The 21,243-nt window shown below is 36.7% G+C and overlaps 1 protein-coding gene across 3 annotated transcripts in view; it reads right to left on the reverse strand.

Moving 5' to 3' along the window:
- PTPN4 (protein tyrosine phosphatase non-receptor type 4) overlaps window positions 1-21,243 on the reverse strand; it is a 121,043-nt gene that overhangs the window by 67,651 nt on the left and 32,149 nt on the right. For all 3 annotated transcript variants that reach the window (XR_012623771.1, XM_074828789.1, XM_074828788.1), the window contains exons 2-3: window positions 9,928-10,082; window positions 3,407-3,514 (exon numbers count right to left, since the gene is read on the reverse strand). Coding sequence is in view for 2 of the 3 variants with exons in the window: in XM_074828789.1 (XP_074684890.1) it covers window positions 3,407-3,514; window positions 9,928-10,065 (246 nt within the window). In the remaining variant the exon portion in view is untranslated. The remainder of the gene's footprint in view (window positions 1-3,406; window positions 3,515-9,927; window positions 10,083-21,243) is intronic.

Genomic DNA, 21,243 nt, shown 5'->3' on the forward strand with positions numbered 1-21,243 from the left:
ACCTTGATTGTCTCTACAGCAGAACACTGCTGTGGGGAAGTACAGACAGATCTTTATAAAAATCAATGCTGCAAATTTTAGATAGAAGTATGGTTCTCTGGAAAGCCCTACAAGTTGTTTAAACCACTCCCCACCAGCAAACCCAGCAGACTCAGCACATACCAGCATAGTTCAGTTAACTCATAGATCTACCTTTGTTATAAATACTGCTGGATTCCTCATCCTGCCTCGCAATGCAAGCCCGCAAGCCTCAGGAAACAGTTATATGGCCACAGTTCCTATGAAGTAACAGAGTCTTAACCCTGTATAGCATGTAACTACCTCACACTTATCACAGGGCTTTTTTTTTTTTCATGTGAGGGAGGAGGAAGCAAACACACAGAGGTGCCTGAGCTATCTGACACACACTATGGATCTGAAGTTAGTTCCGAGTCACTTTATTCATTGGTAATAACAAATAATGATGACTACATCCAAATACTGTATCTTTGTAGTTGATGACTTAAGAGGAACTAAAGACACAGTTTGATACAGTTTAAGAGTGTGATTATGTCAAAAAAACCTCACACATGATCAATTAATTTTTCAGAATAAACGTAAAGGCTTAAGAAAGGACTCTCCAGCCAGGGATACATACAAGTTTTATATAAGAATCTTTCAAAACATGGTGAAAGATACTTGAATATCTTTAAGCAAGGGGCTACGATCCAATATATCTGATAAACGCACAGATCTGACTGTTAATCCTTAGATTATTTTTTGGGTGGGGTTTTTTCTGAGATTACAGTTAATCCAGAAAACCTGGAATTGAAATGCCTAGCAGAAAAGCTTGCATTTACATTTGCTTCTGGTTGTAAAGATCAATTTGGTATGTACTAGCATAGCTCAAACCACAGAAGAGTAACTTTTTTCTGAAGCATATTTAACAGCCAATATCTGTGCCTTCAAGTGATATAATTGGATCCAAATGCAAAAGGTGATTTTCTCTCTGGGAAACTGTTGAGGGTTGAACTACTTAATATTGTAAAGAAGCTGAAGTTAACAGGATTTAGGCAGAAGTACCAGAATTTTATGAATCAAGGTGCTGCTAGCAAGACATGTTATCCCATTTACATCCCAGTAAACTTGAGAGGCAGGTAGATTTGGGGATCCATGAAGTTTGTACCCCATTCCCTTGGAGAGTCATTTCTGTACTCTCTTCTCCCCCAGCAATGCTCCCTGCCTCACGCCCTCCTGCCAAGGGCACTCCAGCACCCACTCTGACAGTATTCGCTGTACCCTCACTCCCACTACGCATCAATACCCCCTTCTCAGCATTACTCACAGCCCAAGACCCAAGCCCAAGACCCAAGCCAAATACATCACTCCAGCTGTACACAGCATCAATGCTTTCTTGCACTGACTTTTACTGTGACATTAATATTATACAAAAACATAAAGCTTGTGCAGTTTATGAAATACACATTTAGGCACAATGATAGAGGTTTCACACTCAATTAGCAGGATCCCCTTTTCCCCATCAACTTTATCTCCTGCCATATTGATTATATCTTAGTTTGGATTGACAAATACTCTAGTTACTTGTGAAATAACACAGTGGAATATTATTAAGATATAATCAATTTTTGTCCAAATGAACTGAGTGTAAAAGTAAACTGATATCAAAAACTGAAATTAGTCAAACCCACAAATTCTTCAAGCTTACATGACTATTATTGGTAACATTTCTATTTAGCACTGACACACTGTTTTCATGGCAACTAGATACATGCTGAAAAGCCAAAATATTTAGAAGGCAAAGACTACTAAACCTTTAAAGCATGTGCTTGTATCAAATAGCTGTAAAGTCATTCTTCTTTTGGACTAACACTTAACCAGATCCTTCTATTACAGTGTTGTGTTCAGCTGCTTCCAGATGGATAAACCAACGAGAGAGCTTAGAGGTCTAAGTTTTGGAAATCCAGATGAATGAGAATGAGAAAATACAAATTTCTGAATGTTGAGTAAAATATTGAGTAATATTCAATTAAATACTTCTTAAACAAAGCTGAAAAATAATTCAGCTTTTTCTACAGCATGCCTACGTCTTTTCAGCCTGGAAACAAAGCTTAGAATAAAAAGATTAAATGAGGCCAGTCTGCTAATGTCTTAACAGAACTATCCACAGCTTTATTCATCTTAATATTCTTAATGTTACCAGAATGTAGAAAAAGAACATAATTAAGAATAATGTGCTCTAGAGAAGAAAGAAATGTGGAAGCAGTTCACTATTCAGGCAGAAGAAAAATTATGGCTATATTGTGACTTCTTTCTTCCTCTTCTACATTAAAAAGGACATTAAAAATAAGTAAAAAGAAAAACATCCAACCTTTTAGTAAGATAAAATAAGTATTCCTTCTATTTAGACCAGTCACTCTTGATGGTAAAACAACAGTAGATGAAATCTGCACTTATCAAAGAAAGTTGCATTGCCTTCTGAAATTCACCTTAGTTACCGAATGATTAACACACTGCAGCGTCAGATCTCTGACAGTGTCAGATCACATTCTTCACATTTTGTGAACAAAAATGACTTTTGACACACAAGGTGGGAAATAAAGTTAGACCCTATCTCTGTGACACGCATATAATGGGAATTAGGTAAAGAACTGTATTTATAAGGAATAATACTTAGTTAAACTGCACTTTAAAACTTAAAGTATTGAACATTTGACACCTATAAAAGAAAGTATTCAAGAAATATTCTTCAAGCCATCATGACATCAACAGTATAGCTACATCTATTACAGCCAGCCACTGAACATTACAGCCGGATCTATTAGTTTCTACTGGTGATTTACAAAGTTTTAGTCCTATAGCATTTCCTTTCAATTAAAGCACATGAACTGTTATAAACACTCATTTCCAAAGGAGTCCCTTCCTTTTCCAGTTAAGGTAATGAGCTGATAGCCCTTGTTAGTGGACTATATGAAGCGCTATTAAAAGACCTACCAAGTTATTTGGGCTAGAAACAAAACCGCCAAACAGGACAGTCTAAAAACCCCCTCAATTTTTTGTAAGTTCTAATGAAAATAAGTAAAATAGACAATTTTGAAAGAGTTACTATTTCTTATCCCAACTGACAACAATCATGCAGGCTAGTAAATAGATACAATCAAACAAGCAATATCCTTTTAAGGTATTATTTCATAAGCACTGATCTCAACATTTTACCTCAAACTTATAACTATTAACATTTAGTTTTGCCATAAGTACAAGGTATACCAACCCAACTCAAATGACTCAGTTGGAGATGATGGCACAATATTGCAGTGGCTTCTAATTACTGCTCTTTCTAATGACACAGAGCAGAGTGATGAACATGACTATGATTTATAAAAACGTATTTATAAAAGACTCAACTTACAGGGTTATCAGTAGATTCATCAGCCAACTGTAAACCAAAGTAATCTCTCTCTGTCAAATCGAGATGCTTGAAGACTACATCCAACAGAACTTGTCCCTGATCATGTTTCTGCAGAGAACAAATACATATATTTTTTAATGAACAAATATATAATTGGACACACAGACTTCAGGCAGGCAGAGAACATGTACATTCTTTCAGATGTGCTCTAGCAGCCTAAATTTTAAATATCACGAAGTGTATCCCAGGAGTGCTATTTTTAAACAAGCTTCATCTCTCTTTTTGAAAGATATGTGAGGAATTATTATTTTTCCTCTTTGTCATTTTCTGACAGCAAGAATTTCTCACTTCTCAGATAGCTACATGATTATTCCTGAAAGCCATTCATTAGCCAAATTTGATATTTAAAAGGAGTACTGAAAAAAAAGAGAAGGAAAGAAGGCTAGGATTTGACCAATAACTTTGTAGCCTTGCTTGGGTCACTGAATTTAAAGGTATGGGTCTGTACGAGTTATTCTTACTTAATTCATCTGAAAATCTATTCTTGAATCCAAATGAACCAGCATATTGAAAATGTTTCCACAATTAAATGACATAGACAGACAGCTGAAGCAGCCAAATATCTAACTGAGAAGCGTCATTTAAATGCATTCTCTCAAAGATACTACTTTACTCTAAATGAACTAATTCAAATTAACTGAACAGCAGCAACATTGCTTCTCAGAGGCAAGTGAACAAACTTGATTTCTACTACAGGGACAAATTTTACCCTCAAAATGGTATCAAATGAAACTGTAGTTGTTAGTACATAGCGATTTTTTGCCTAACCCGAAAATACTGCCAACACAGTAACTGAAACGTTGAGTGTGCCATTATGACAGGACTCAATAAATACATTTGGTGAAACCTGAAGGGAGTTTCCCAAAGAAGTTAAAGTGTCATAGCTTCCTGAAGTACAAAAGATGAGGAAAAAATCTGCAAGAACAACTGTCAAACAAAAAAAATGATGAAAGAGATGACTGATACATTTTCCACCCAGATTTTCTACTTCTCTGGCACCAAGCAAGCTTGTGATAATCTTCCAGGTGACAAGTATTATTGATGCTACAGTGGATTTGATACATCTTGCCTTGTCTACTGTAGACCATAAGATATTTTTGAAGTTTTAAAACAAAAAACCTGCTGTTCTGCTCCCAGATAACCTCACTTTTCATAGAGATTATACAACAGTTTATTTTTACAGTCATTAAAAAAGAAGTATGTAACTAAAAGGTCAAAAGAAGGTTGCAAGAGTTTAATTAATATCCATATACAAGAAAAATCTACAAGTTACATTCAGACATTTGTTAACATCTAAGAGCATCCTATCAAAACTATTTTTTGGTTCAGCTGAAATTACATTGAAGTTGAGTAAACTGTCAAAGCCATTTATTGGGGTCTAAAGACTCTACAAAACTTGATAATTTGGTAATAGTTAAAAAAATTTAGAAAATAGTTAACAACAAATTATGCTTGAAATGATCCCAGCAGGCCAATCATAACCACACCTCTGTGCATTTAAGTTGAAATTACATAACGCATATATATCAGGTCCCATATAGATCTGGCTAGATTAAAGTGATCTAAGAATTGCTGTGTTTACTTGAAAAGAAGATCTTATTTTTTTAAAAAAATCATACAGAGAAAATTTCTTGATGTTTAACAAAATAACTGCCAGTAGGAGTACTATTGTTAAAAAGTTCACTACTGAAAAATTTACTTTCCAATAACTAAAAACAAGCAAAGAAAACCCCCAGACTTTAGCATAATAAATACACAACAGCATAAATGCATAAGACAATTTTTATATACAATCCAAAAATAGTCACTTTCATTTTTACTAAATTAGGAGTTTCTGATATATTTTGAAATAAATCAGTAATCAGTACAATTTTTTCAGCAAATAAAAATAATTTTAAAATTACATAGAACGCTAATTTCTTTTTGGCATTTTTCCCCATGTAGATTTATATCAGAACTCAAACTAAGAACTTATGACAGTAACTATTAGAAAACGGGAGACATCCGGAACCCAGGTTTAGGCTTACATTTACCGCAGCTGACATGATACTTCTTCAAATAACAAGCAGATATCAATTCTGTAGCTTTTTTCCAATCTAAACCTTAGAACTTGTACTGTTTCTTAAATATCTGAACAGACTTTTCCTAACGAAAAAGCTTGGAACTTGCTGATCAGATTGAATTCAGTAATACAGAATGTCATTTCACGACCGCAAGGAAGGTATTTCTCCTGCAATAAAGCAGCAAATTTGGTAAGAGAAGACTAGTTTCAACATGAAGCATTTGTTTTGATCACAATGTTTTACTCTCAGTGCAAGATAAAGATAAGCATCTAGTATAACCAGACCTCAGTCTAACCCATCTCTGATATTTACATCATGATGTTGCAGCTTGCCAGAGCAGGTGAAGGTCACAATCCTGCTTGCTGTGAGAGGTCCAAAATATTTGTAATACTATCATATCCACTGAATAGCTGCTATAAACTATAAAAAGTATGATAACAAGTTTCTACTTTTGCTTTTTTAAAATAAAAAGCAAAACCAATAAATGTGGATTAGCATAAAAAGAAACTTGCTTTATTCGTACAGATAAACATTAAAATGTCTAACAAATTTTGGCCTTTCAGAACAATTTGACATCAACACTAGATATCAATATATTAACTGCACTTTATGAATATCTATCATCTAGTGGCTAACATCTAGTACCACTAGATATATATACACATTAATTTCTAATCGCAAAATGATTGTTAGCTGTTTACCAACACCCCTGTTTGAAAACATCTGCCATTACATACGTTTAATGCCTGCTTAACAACTATCATCTTTCCAATTTACATTACTGACATTCAGGTTATATTGCTGGCCTACAGAACTGGCTGCATCTACAGGAAACACCGAGAGATATTGCTGCTGTGTCAGTCCAAACAGATTTGGACTTCTGATTACAGAGGAGTGCAATGACAGGCCCTGGGCTTTCCTGGAGGGGGTCAGACAGCTCTGCTGCTCACAGGTCTGTGGGGGACTGTCCTGCTCCTTCACTGATGACAACACTGGAACCTCTCTTCCCGCAGCTCACCGCAATACTTGTGTTGCAACTCAAATAAGCACATCCCCAAACAGCCAGAACTGCACTACTGTCTCCTTCTATTCTACAGCTTATGTTAGCTTTACAAAAAATTATCTTGTTTTCAAAAGGTTTCCAAGCAGGCTATTATTTTTTTGGTCAAAGAAAAAAGGGAAGCAACTAAATAATGCCAAAGATTAAATTATTGAAAATTTTCACTTCTAAAATTACAGGGGTGTTGGTGTGGGGTTTTTTTTTTTTTTGGTTTGGGTTGTTTTACACATTTTTAGATTTTACTTCCATTAGAGTGTAAATCCATTAAATTTGAGGAGAATTCTGAGACAATGAAGGCTCTAAATTGAAACATTTGTCCATGACCACTAACCCACTAGAGACTTGCTCACAGAACAACTCATCCCATCTACCTTGTCTTAGGTTTCTCTCAAGTTTAGTGTGATCTCCATACCTATGTACTGGCTTTCAGGAAATACAATTAAGTCAGCCTGCATGGAAAAGATACAATTTGAAGTATTTAAACAATTAATTAAATCCAATTAAAGCAATGTGATCTTTGAAAAGCAGGTTTACAGTAATGTAAATCATCCTAATCATGTTGTTAACTCAAGTCGGCCTCACTTCTTCCAGCTACACATTTTATGAAGTATGTTTTTCAGGGTCAGAGTAGTTCTTTATGTGGTAAGCAGTGCATTTTATAAAAAGGATTTCTAGTCTTCAAACATATGTACAGGTTAGTTCCAACTGATTCTTCTGCCTGCAACCAAAATAACCTGCCTACAATCCACAGGGATTATTTGATTTGGTTTGTTATGCTCCATACAAGGTAAGGCTTAGCACTAAGAATGCCTACTTTGCAGATCAATGGAAAAGGCTTGTTGAAATGTGAACTTAGAACATGTCACATAAATTACCAAGAGACATCGTCTGTGATCAGTACTTTGCTGTTGGAGAAGAAATAGCATTTAAGTACATTTTTATTAATACAGCACTGCATACTCCAGATGATTAAGCTTTACAATGATTAGCATACAGAATACCTATAGCAATCACCAGGAGAAAGAAATCTTGCTAATTTATTTGATGTTATCTTTGTTCTTCCTATTTTGAAAACAATTCCATAAATATTTATTGCCAAGTATTGTGTCAACCACAATAAAGTAAAACATAGCTATAAACCCTGAAAACCTGTATATTGTGTAGCCTAGCACACATTTGCTATGATTGAATACTTTATTACTCCCTATTTTTGAACAAACAGATTGAGGCTAAGACCCGAGATCAAAATGTTGAGCACCAAGGAACTTTTTATTCCCTAAACTCAGTTTTAATAGACAAACTTGCAGGCTGATCTGTATAAGCAGTAAAGCATGATCCATGCAACTAAATAGTACACTAAGGAGGCAGTGAGAACATATTACATTAATTCTTCTTGGGAGAAACAGAATAGACATTTGTGGATTTATAAGTAGTGATCTACTTTAGACAGGCACTAGCATTCTCTAACAACACACAGCTTTTGAACACCTAGATCAAAAAGCAGCATAATCTCCCATACCTATTGTACAACAATTATTCCTTTAGCCAACTCTTATAAGCAAACAAAAAACTGCAAGACAGATATTTTAATGGAAAACTCATGCACTCAAGCAAAGAACACAACATTTACAATTTCTCATGCACTTTTAACGCTTTGTCTCCAACTACATTCTGTACATACTGCTTCTTGGCCCGCAGCATAGACTGGGAAACTGTTAGCAAGGATGAGAAGATATACAGGAGAGCAGTGGAATATTGTGGAGAAAAAGGGAAATGGGATATGGGACAAATTACTCCCGAAAGAAAATGAGGCTTGATGTTGACAAATTAAAGTCTTTGGTCATCCCTCCCCCAGCTCCATCATTCAAAATTCCCATTCTCAACTACTCAGAAGTCCCCAAAAGTTAAATAGCTCCTGAATGAACTACAAGAATGCCTTAAGAGAACATCTTAAAACCTTCTATCTTGATTGAAATGTCTAAAACAAATAACCACCAAGTCCACCTCTAAATCTTAAGCCACTTGACACTGAATCCTTGCAAGTTTTTGCTAGGTAACAGAGATTCCACTTCTCTGATAGGCAGCTGCAAGCTACGCAGGCTCTAACCACCTGATTACAGAACAGAGAAATGCAATCACTCTCACAAATCTTCCCTAAAACATTCAAATGTATCAATATCATCACTCAACACTGGATATCAGAATTCAATATAATTACTGAGCATTAGAAATTTTTTACATAATCCAAATTAAACTTTTTCAAATAGATTTGAGCACTGCCCACAGCTTGATTTGATATTGAGCCACCCCTTCAGTCCATTCACTGAAGTTCAATTTTCTCTTGAAAAACTTTAACAATCATGCCACCTGTAACTTTCACCATCATATGATTCAACCTTTCTCCACATAAGTTATCAATTCTATAGCTTATAAAGTAAAAGCTGAGTTCTCCTGCCTCAGGACATCCCACAGCTTCTTTCCTGTTGAGTTCTGGTTCTTCTCCCACAGAGATCCCTTTAGATGTTTTAATGTTTTCTTGTGAGGACCGTGCCTGTTGTTTGTGAGGTTTTCTTCCTCAAGAAGTCAAAAGAAATGGTTGCACTTGTGTGAACATATGCACAAAATCATGAACATTTTCATTTTAACTCCTTAACAAGGATCACAGATTAGAAAATCTGATGAATAACCTATTTAACTTCCAGGTTCATATGTAAAATTATTCACTTTTCCTGGTAACAGTCCTTAGCATTCAGCAACCAGCTTCCTATTTTCTTTCCTGTTATCCTCATTAGTACATTAGAAGGTAGTGAGTTTAAGTGAGGGAAATGACAGAACAAGAATATAATCTCAGAAAAACAAAAAGCTAAGAGATACTTTAAGAGGATAGCTGTAACCAAATAGAACCATACACTCAATTGAACATGACAATTACATTACACAGTCATGAGAAGAGTTACCATTACACCCTACTCATGCTCAAAATGCAAAAACCAGAATGGAACAAAAAAATAAAAAAGGCTTGCTTCTCCTTCAACTCAGTGGCAAAACTGCCCTCCATTTCCACTACATAACTTCATTTCTAGGAATTCTCTTCATGGACTAAATTATGCTTGGTATATTTGATGTTGAAATGAAGATGTCTTAGTACTATAGAGAATGCCAGAATGACTAAGTTCACAGTGACTTAGTATGTACATGTACAAGCATGCCTGCCTGAACATAACTTTTCCTTCTATTCTGTACTTAACACTACTTTGAAAAATCAGACTCTAGCCACATGAATCCAGCAAAGGAAAGTAAGCTCGGTGATACTGATTTTCAATAAGCAAATTACTTACGTTAACTCTGAAAGCTTGTACAGTGTTATCCAGGAGAAGAACGTTGCAGACCACCTCTGTATGCTGCCTGTCTCGTGCCAGCTCAGATGCTCGTACATTGTAGGTTCTGCCAGCAGGCAAGCGGAAACGTGCGGTCATTACTGTCCACACAGGGTCTTTAGGCAAAACAAAATTAAAAAAGATCAAGAAATGCAAATGCAAGAATGTCATACTCCAAAGAAAGGTCAACACACAGCACGTCCATTGATAAAAACTCCTTTACAGACAAAAGAAAAATGAGTACTAAATTCATGGTATCCAATAACAAAATTATGTCTTACAAATTACAACACAACCTTATTCCAAAATACTTAGTCCTTTACTTTCTGCCCATTGTCCACTCCCTCCCTATTTTAAGGTTACTTTGTGGGTTTGGGTTTTGGTTTTTTGGGGGTTTTTTTTAAAGATTCAGAATAGCTTTTCACTTCAAAAAGCATCATAATTGCTGGGCATCATGGCTACTAGGCTTCCAATATTAGAGGCAATTAAGTAATTAATTTCAGTGCAAAACAGGAAAAAAAACCCCACTTACACCAAAAAGCTTTATAGAGGAAAAGCATGAAGAAAACAGCAAATACATGAAGACTTTGATGCATTATTCTGCAAAGCCTGTGCATTCACTATATAATCATTAGACATAAGAATACACAGTAATAAAACAATGCCAATGCTTTTGTTGTTTTTTTTTTTTTTTTTTAATTACAACAGAAATAGTTAAAGGTTTGTCAAACTACTGAATCTTCTTCTAGGTCAATTGGATTGGATTTATATATCTAGTTTGGAAGCATAAGCAATTCTTGTTCTTCAAATAAGGAACCATGACCAAAACAAGTCTACAACCTGCCCTAAGTGTTGATAAATGAAACGCAGGAATTGAAACATGACTTTCACATTGAATGATTATCATGCAACCCCAATCCAGCAAAGTACTTATGTGCACACCTGATGCTATTAGCCCTATCCAACAATACTAGTTACTTTCTTAAGCACCTCACAAGATCAGGGCCTGTGATTCACTTAATTACACACTCAGCAAACTATTTCTACATCCTTTGACACCGGCGTAAGCAAACAGAAAGTTTCATAACTTAAGTAGAGAATATATTGTGATAGAAAATTAAAATGCTTTAAAAAGTTGTAAAAAAACAGGTATTCTCAAAACTTACAAAATGTTTGGTTTTCCATATTCTGCGAAAAATTATGAAGACTTCAAACACATTTACATGTTTGTTTCCTATTTTTTTGGGGGGTGGTGGGTGTGTATCATGATAAAAAAAAAGGAGAATTTAAAAGAGGACAGCAAACATCCCAGCAGAGATTAGGCAGCTTGCCTGGATCATAAGAGATATCTGTGCTCCAATATACACAAATTAATATGGGTAAGAAGTAAAAGATAATCCCCTCCTAAATAGTTGATAGGTTAGATATTTAGGCCCTTGTAGGAAAGTGGAAGACCAAGATCCAAGCCACCTATATCAGGATGGACTGGGACTTTGCAGTTCAATCTTCTTCCCACAACCTGCAGACAACCTCCGGAGCAACTGCCCTAAAAATCACTGAGGTATTTTGCTTTTCTAGAGCATTTCTTCAGCTCTTTCAGTATGACCACACATATCAGACAAAAAAAATCTTTTGGATGATAATCCATCCTTGCAAAATGTTTCAGTTTTGACTTAAACAGTATTTTCAGATTAAAAAGTACTTGCTTCCTTACCAGACAGCTTTTTTTTTTTTTTGGCTACTCAGTCACTCTGGCTTCAGAACTGCAATGCTGTACTCATGTAGAATTACAGCAAGTTTATTTTTGTTTTGCTAAACCACCATGACAAACTGAGAAAGGATAAAGATACCAGATAAACCCACCAGCTGCAAGCTAAACTCATGAATTTCTCTTAATGATTAAATAATGAAAAATTGTCGCAAACATCAAAACTCCAAAGTAAAGCCCAACAAGAAAATACACGTCTGTCAAGCCCTCATGAAGAGGCTGCTTCCACTATGCCTTCTACAAGTCTCAAAAATAAAAGGCAGAAGAAAACCTTTAACAGAGAACAGCAGGAACTGAACCACCATATCAGTGATCTTGAGCCAACAACATAACATTTCACAAACAATATTTTGTCACGTAGACACAATCTAAGAATCAATCTCCTTACTAGCCATAACAGCATAAAGATCAGCATCTTTATCAGTGCAGTTACACAACCAATAACTATAGCCAAGACTTTAGAGTGGTATTTGCCTGTGAGCTGAATCAAAGAAGGTTTCAGAAAAGCATGCAATTTGATTAAAACAAGTTTATCCATACCACAGAAACAACCCTTTGACAGGCATATTTACAAGGATTTGAGTAAGTGACACATCAACCAAGACACAGTGAGGGTTATCTTAAGAGTCCTTTCCCATGAATACAAACACCAGTGCACAAAGTAAGACTGTTTAGCTTCCAAGTATTGCAGTCCTCATAAAAACATTTGATAGTGAGCTAGGAGGGTCTAACTCAACAATCCACAATTTTGTAGCAGGAAAAATAAAGATGACTTGTTAAAGGCCAGAAACCATCATGCTTTAAGGGAAGAAAAAGGCAAATCCCCCCTTTGCCTCCTGTTACCTCCCTTCTTTTTGTCTTTTTTGCTGATTAAGACTGGCAGTATTTCTTCCTTCGTCATCACTGCCTTAAACTAGACAGAAAACTTACAGGTTTCAGAGCAACAAATTCATAAGAGTGAGCCAAGAGAAAATCTGCCCTCAGTGATCCTCAAAATAACCTTTAACGCCAAGCAACCATTCACCATGTCCTTTGACAGACCTAACCTGCAGACCCAGCAAGGCTCTTGCTGTAACATGGATGATCTTCACTCCAACCAAAAACATTGCATAGTCGCAGACAGTGCTTCAGGTCTTCCTCAATGTACATAAATGAAATGGTCAAATTCAAGAAAGAAGGCACTGTATTACGAGTTCACTAAGGAACAGGACCAGCTATATTGGGTCAGAACAACAGTTCATCTAGCTCACAGACCTGAAGGGCAATGCCTTCTCACTCTCTTTAAGGAAGGAAGGAATTAATAGGACACACGCATAAAGATATTTCTCACATACCGTTCCACAGTCTGGACTTTAGCATCTTCCTGGTGTGGAGCTCATACTCACACCATTCTGGACACCAGTCATTGCTGAATGATGTCTTCATGGACTTAGGAAACCATGTTTTGAACTTTCAGGTTAGGCAATGAAACATTATATTCCATGTCCCACATACAATATGTCGTAGCCTGAACAGCCATTTTGTAGTAGACGAGTTTCTTTCATGAAACTAAGAGGCTTTTGCAACTACAGAATACAGTTTTACAACTACGTACAATAACTGAAATCTTGGAATACTTCTACAAAATTAAACTATAACAGCCATGAAACTAATATAGAGAAAGATGACAAAAGACAGACTATTTTCTGCAAACCACATTCAATGTTACTCTTTCCCCACATCAGCAAAGAAACTATGGAAGTACGTAGGCATTATGTTAAAATGCTTTCACCATCACATGCTCTCTCAAAAATACTCCTCCTAAGATCTGCCAGGGCTATTACATGTAACTGCTTTGTGGTCAATCATGTGTCACAACCCATATTTAATCCTCTATCAGCATATGTACATACAAAAAGGACGCAGTTGTTAAGCACAGACAGACCCTGCAATTACTGGTCTTACAGTGACACACTTTTTTATTTTTTTACAAAGTAATTGGCCCCGAACTGTATCCATATCATCTTTACTCCTCCTTTCTTCTGGAAATACATCCACCACGAACACAGACAATATTATTTCTCCTGACCAGGTATTGCCATTCTTGCTATACATTTTGAAAACATACTAGGAAAAAAGTGAAATAGCTAGCTATTGCTTATGAGGCTGTAAATCACAACTATCTGATTTCCCAGCAAATACTGATATAAAAATGACAAAACTGATAAAAACGCAGCTACACTGGTTCCAAACTTCTGCAATGAAAATATGTTGTAGCTAAAGTTAGTATGTAACAAATAAAGGACTGACTTCAAGCTCCAAAGTAAAATTTGCAGCCCCAAATGAAATAGGAGTAAAGGCAAAAGGTGAGATTCAACCAAAAAAAGTTTGAGCACTGCTTTAAACAGCAGGTTGACTTAAGCAAGGTACTACCGTGTGTGCATATCCACATCATGGACAGTCTTCCTATATATGCAAGTGGATTACTTAAATTGTATTTAAATCAGATTAATCTTTGCATATGAAGAAGGTTTTTGCTTATAATTTTTCATCATCTTCTGCTAAGCATGTAATATTTAGACACTTGAATTCACAATCCAAAGCACGTGCTGCTACAGCAACTAGAGAAGGACAGAACTTGTGCAATGAAACTCCACTTAACTCTCAGGTCTGCGGAGGGAATAAGTTGTACGTTTCCTGCCTGAGCTCAGGTTTCAAGGGATGAAGCAATTCTAGGGAGTGTTCCCTATCAAAGGGCAGAACATTCCTGCAATACTGGCTTGGTTAGGGCATTAAAGAGCATACAGAAGCTTCACAAGTGAATTTCGGCATCCTCTATTCTTTTATGTAAATGTATACAGTAAAATGACAATTTGCTTGGGCTTACAATAAACTAAACAATTTTAAGCAGCTTAATAAATAAGCAGTTGGTTAAGAAGCTAATTAACTGAAATTTAATTTATCCAAGAGTGCAACTGATTCACTGACTTGAAGTAAAGAGTTAAAGAGAGTTTGCATCATGTACTATACACAAAGACAACCACCTTAGCACAGTACAGTATGCACATGTGCATGCAAGGACATGAGAAATTTCACTTTTCATGGCTAACCTAAAGCAGCTAAGAAGCTAATTCATTGCCAGATTTCCATTTGTTTAGAAGCTAGTATTTTAGCAACCCAGAAGGCATGTATTTCCATGGTAGCCCACCTGCTGATTTGGGTCCAACACAGTATATTAATTAGCTACAAGATGTGGAAAAAGTAGGCCAGACTCATAGAAAACCCACATCCTTATAACATGATGTAGATTCAATACATTAAATAGATTGCAGACCCCATGGTTTCTAAAATTATCCAGACAATCTAATTAGGAGGAAAAAAACCCCCTATTAAAAGTACAAAGACAATTTTCAAGGTTTAAACAGATTAATACAACAGACTGCATTTCAAACAAACTCCGAGTTATATCTAGAACCCATCTTCAAATATGTTTACTGAAAACGTTGGTGAAACTACATTAAATATTTTAACCAAAACCAGTTTGTAAATGCTAAACATTAGTTGATTGTGCACTATTTTGAGGAAAGTCCACATTAGTCCAACAAATGAAAGTTCAATTTTTTTATCTTTCAAAAACTGTTTTGAAAGCTTTCAGCAATTCTGATGTAGCACACAGCTTCAAGACATTGCTTATAAATAAAATCAGAGTAGAAATGCATTTTCATGTAAGTGAATCGGCCCATGCACTACAATCTTGAACTTGTTCCAACAATTCATACTTCATTCATTTCTTCCTGCTTTCTGCTGACCACACAATGGAAAGTATCAATAATTCTTGAAAGCTGATATGTAATTTCATGATAGGTCATTTTACTTTGTTGTCACCAGGTGCAAAGGTTCAAGCTAGACTTCTAGTCAGGCAACAGCACCATTAATGACTCTGGGCTCTACCAAAATCTTGTTTCTAAGTTTATTAATTATCTGCAATATATAAACATATTCATTCTGCTTAAGGAAAATAATACACTCTTGTAAAGCTACCATATGGTCACTTAATAAACTCTTCCTAAAACTTTCACTGGAAAAGAGGGATATTGCATTTTTCCTGTTGATGAACTGGGAGTTACAGTGATGGCACAATGTAACTACAGGCACGATTCCTTCAGTGCTACTACTTTCCTAAAGAGTTGTCAAAAGAGACCACTGGACACAAGGAGACACTGGCACTAGAAGTTAGGAAGGTAAAAATTCCGAAACCTGAGCAACTTCACTGGTGGGTAACCAGACTGTGCTCTCATTAGCCCAAATATTTGCATGGGGCTGGCAGCTCTGTGACCCCAAGCTCACCCCCCTCCTCGGTCAGAGCTTCCCGCACCCTTCTTCACACACCCCGCAACCTTCTTCGCCTGGCCCTGAGCAGCCTCCATGCTTCATATGCAAAACTGGTACACAAATTTATCTAATCTCCAGCTGCTTTTATACATTCCCTCAAGACTTCTATTATCTGCAAGCACTCAGAGCTGCTTGATTAAATCCCTCACAGATGCAAGTAGTACAGAACAGCAAAAGAAATTCCCATCCGCAAATACTTCACTCTCGAGAGCAATAGAGCAACATACTCACATGCCCCCCAAAACATCCATAATCTCACCTGCATTTCAATGAATGAGCTACTTTTACACCCTCCTTTTCCACATCCTTGATCCTCAACCACATGAAGAGCCAAACCTAACACAAAAAGCATTAATTCTTAAAGTACATCTGACAGTTTCTGAAAATTCTGGGTCCAAAGTTCAGTGGTTGAGAGAAAAGAAGTTGAATTTAGCCTCTCTCCTCCACCATCAGCTTCTCCTATGGACGAACCAGTAACAAGAGAATTAATATTTTATTCATTTATTCAGATAAATTTCTAAGATTGTTAATTCATCTCATTTTATGAACATGCAGATTTCATGGGGTTGGCTGTGGATTTCAGTATGGGCTTGACGCCTAAATTAATAATTACGCAGCTTAAAAATTACTCGAGGACTTCTTTTTAAATTAAGACCTCCTCGGATTATGCTCTATCTACTTCTTTGGATGGGGTCTCAAATTTGAACAACTGCTGTGTGATATCAAGCAAGATTTTCACTGTTATAATCACATCATTACTAATAGAGACAAAGTTGAAACGCCTTGCTCTGCCACTCCCAGAATTTCATTCTTTCCAACATAATAATTAACGAGTATTCGGTCACTCTACACAGGAAAGTGGCCAATCTGTTAGAGAAAGCTGGAGAATGTACACCAGAACACAGCAAATTAGTTTGGTAGTACTGTAGCAATTGTCTATTTAATTTGTAAAAATTAACTATTTCAACAATTTCACAATTTCCTCCCTTGATCCTCCCTTCCCCCAAGAACAAGAGCATAGCTAACAGAAAGGTCTATTATAAATGACACTTCTATCTAATTAAACGTCAATACTCATTATGCTTGAACTGTATGCACAACGCTCCCAAAACAAGCCTCTCAAATTCAGCTGCTCCCTTTCTCTGCTTTGGGTCTGAAGTAGGCCAGTGCAGGAAGTCTGGTATCTGCTTTTCTTCACCCCCATATATAACATTTCAGGAAACACAAAACCAGCAAGATAGAATTAATTAGTTAGAGATTACAATACTTACTGGCAAAATTTAGAAGTAATACTAATAAAAAAAAGTAGTTCTTAGAAACTGTGCCATCAACGATGCCAATTATTTTGAACCTAAAACCTTCATATTCTCCCTTTCTATGCCTAGTCATTTTTCACACGAAGAAAGTATCTCTTCCAACTTCACTATCCAGGACTCTAGATTAAACACAGCCCAAGAAGATATTAAAAAATTTTTGAGTGAAAAAAAGACAAAAAACCCCCCAAACCCCAAAATGGACTTACAGATTCCAAACAGCTCAATATGGTTCATTTTAAACCCATTTTTAAGTTTCAAATTTATTCTTTGTGAATACCTGCCCACACCACATCAAAACTGGCAGCCTGATAAATGCACTGGATTTCCATAGCAGATCCGTTCATAGTAAATCTGATCTAATTTTTCAGTTTTTGACCAGTTTTCTAAACAGGGAACTCGGCTTCAGTAAGGTTGAAGAAATACACCCAATACACTAGAAGTCTTCAGCTAAGAAAGATCTAGAATTAAAAGTCAGACTCTCTTTTTTACTTTTTTTTTGAGCAGGTTCAACCCACTTCTCTTGTCACTGCAACAGCGTTACAGGTCAGAGCATGAACAAATGCAAAGACAACATAAAAGCTCCTTCCAGCTAGCTCCTACCAGCTCAAGGCTGAGTACTCACTGACCTGATGATAACAGTACTTCAGAAGAGACAGGACTTTTGCATCACTTCCAAATGATGCAAGAAAAACACCCAGAGTCCACGTGTCTTTAGGAAAAGGCTTTGTATCGAGTACCTATGGTTACTCACAACAAATACAAACCCATCTGTCCTACAGGTGACACACTGAAGCCACAATCAAACTTGAAACATCATATGAATTTGTGCAGACATATTGTTTCTGACTGGAGACCTTTCATTTGCAGCTGATACTCAGGGGTGAGGGAAGTTTGACGAAACAAGAGTCACATACACTTTGAACAATATGTGAGAAGAAGTTTACGTGAGGTTTCAGGGATTATTTTGAGCATAAATCTAGAAAGTTTCTATATGATAGCAATATACCCATACGCACCTTAATGAACCAGAAAAAAACCCCTATCCCTCTATTAAGCAATAAACTATAATTGATCTGCAGGATCACTGGATCATAGTGTTACTGCTTTACAGAATGGTTCAGGAAAGGCATACCATGGTGTGAAGAAACAGAGAGCAGGCAGCTGAAGCTAGAAATGTCTTTAAGTAAAGATATTGGTATAGTTTAAGGCCTATAATATTGAAACAGAAGTTGATGGTAACCACCAGCTATAGCAGTGGCCAGCTTGTGAGCCAGCAAAGACACATGGAATGAAGAGCCCCTGGTGCCTGGCTGTGGTCACTGCACCACTATACCACCACTTCAGCCACTGCGATGGACAGCAAACAAACACATGCATCGACTTAGCAGCAACCCACACTCCTGAAATAAGCAATTTAGGATGGAAAATGGCAAAGCTAGAAGGGGAAAAAATCAAATCTAACTCTTTAAAAAAAAATTAAAATGCAGACAAAACCCTGTGGAAAGGCAGATAGCTAAAGCAGTCAGAAAACAATAAAGCTGCCAGGAAAAAGAACTAGGGAGAGGACTACTGTTTAAAGATCACAAAACAGTGAATTTACACTATCCTTCTATATTTAAAAATATTATAAATTAAACAAATATGCAAATGCATTGATAAGACATAAAACCACCTTGTTTCCTAGTACGCAGCTGTCAGCTCATGATACTTGGAGGAATTTATCATGTGTAAAGATTACTAGGAATAAATAGAAAAGTTTTACAAGTGATTTCCACCTCCAATATTTTCAACTCTATTATATCCATAACCTGCCCTTGTTTGAAAATAGCCTTAAAAATGGCAATCTGTGACCCTCACACAAATGATTACTACATCTAACTCTTCTCATTCCTGGAGCTGGATCTCTTATTCTTGGTTTCATGACTCAATGCTATAATAAGATGTAATAAATGGAGACTATAATGAAACATTACTAAAATATCTTCTTGATAGAAACTTCTCAAAATAAATTTGCAGTTCTTTTTTAAATGTGTTCTTAAACTAGGTTAAATAGATTTAAATAGATTTTTCATTAAAAGGAAATTCTGGCTCCCGCACAACTCTAGGATTAGGAAGCCTAAATATTTACTCACCAAAAGAGAAAAGGGTTGAAGTCAGTGCAAGTTCAGACAAACTAAATCCAGAACACCAGGTGATAATAACAAGTTAGTATTTTATATTGCGCTTGGGGGGGAGGGGGGGGGAATGGACACATGGATGGAGGACAATGATACCAAACCAAACCAACCCAAAAAACCCAGAACTTCTTCCTACAGCTTTCCTCAGAATATCAAGGAGAAACTAAATTTGATTCCCCTTTGCTATACAACTCAAAAAAAGATTTACCTATTAAAAAATGAGTTTACAGTCCTCTACAAACCAAAAGCTCTTTAGTATCTAAGAGGAGCCTGGTAATCTTCAATCCTTTAATGACAATGTACAACTGCCTATAGCCAGAATAATTTAGTACAGTCCTTTCAGGACACTAATTATTAACAGCTCTAAACTTGAGCAACAGCCTGACTATACGTGCTGACTCAAGGAAATGTAGCAAGTGAGAATTAGGTTTTGATTTCAGCTATTCCATCTACAGATAGGACAGGTTTTTAACACAATCTAAGAAGCCAAAAAAAAGTAAGAAATTACATGTAAATAACAGCTGCTGGTCTTCAACAGTTGTATACAACTATGCAGATAAAACAGGGGTGAAACACCAAATGCTGGAAAGTTACATGTGCTAACTTGGTGTGACTGTAAATGAACAGAAGTCCCACATCCTTTATGCCCTGCAAGCCTCAACCACAATAATCTGAAGACATCAACAGAAAACATACTGATGGAGAAAATCTGTGGGCTAGCTATTAGCCACTTGAGCACCCACAGATACTGCTGCATGCAGCAGGAACCTCAAGTCCAGAGCAGCTAGTTGAATTGGCAGCTTTAGTTCCAGCCATAGCATCTGTGTTGTGAAGCCTTTGAAGCTGAAGGCAGTCTGAATTGAAAACAAACTGGCAAAATTCAGAAAAAGCTTTTATTCTACTCATAGCCAACTTCAAGTTGAATTTCGGCTGGCACTAGAACTGAAGTATTAGACAGAGGGAGGAAAGTTGTCTGTGTATATTCTGTTCAGAGTTGCTAAACCTAAGCCAAATTATCTTCAATAGACTTAAACACAGCAGATGCTAATTCTAAGGCTGAATATAACCAATTGGACACTTTCCATCAAAATTAGTTTTTAATCACAAATGCCATTTCCACAAAAGAGAAATTTTCACATGGAAAATTTCAGTTTGCCAAAAAACACCGATTTTCTGCTGGAAACATTAAAATAATGCCTGTCTGGCTACCTGCCTGGAAAACGCTTGTCAACTCCACTTCCTCCTCCAACAGAAAACAAACCAAGGGAAGTCTTCTAGCAGCGTTGCCCAGAGAAGTGACCTCACTCCATCCGTGCTCCTGGCTTTCAGCCACCGTTGCCTCGCACTCCTTTCCCGAGCACCTGGATACTCAGCCTCTCCCCAGCTTTCTGGCCCTGAGGGATGAGTGTGGAGCAGGTTACCTCTTCAGCTGCTCATGAGGTACACACTAGAGAAAGACCCCAAAGCATGTCTGGGCACTAGTCTGCATAGGGTGACAGCAGCTTTGCTGAGAGACCTGCCCAGTAGCAAATGCATCACCCTATTCATATCATCCCAAATTTTAAGTAAGAACTCTCACATTTGTACAACTTCAGCACAGCTTAGGTAAGTATTTTTCAGACTCGCCTCTGCCTCCTCTCAAAGA

The sequence above is a fragment of the Strix aluco genome, chromosome 6 (genome assembly GCF_031877795.1).
Source record: "Strix aluco isolate bStrAlu1 chromosome 6, bStrAlu1.hap1, whole genome shotgun sequence".
NCBI classification, from domain to species: domain Eukaryota; kingdom Metazoa; phylum Chordata; class Aves; order Strigiformes; family Strigidae; genus Strix; species Strix aluco.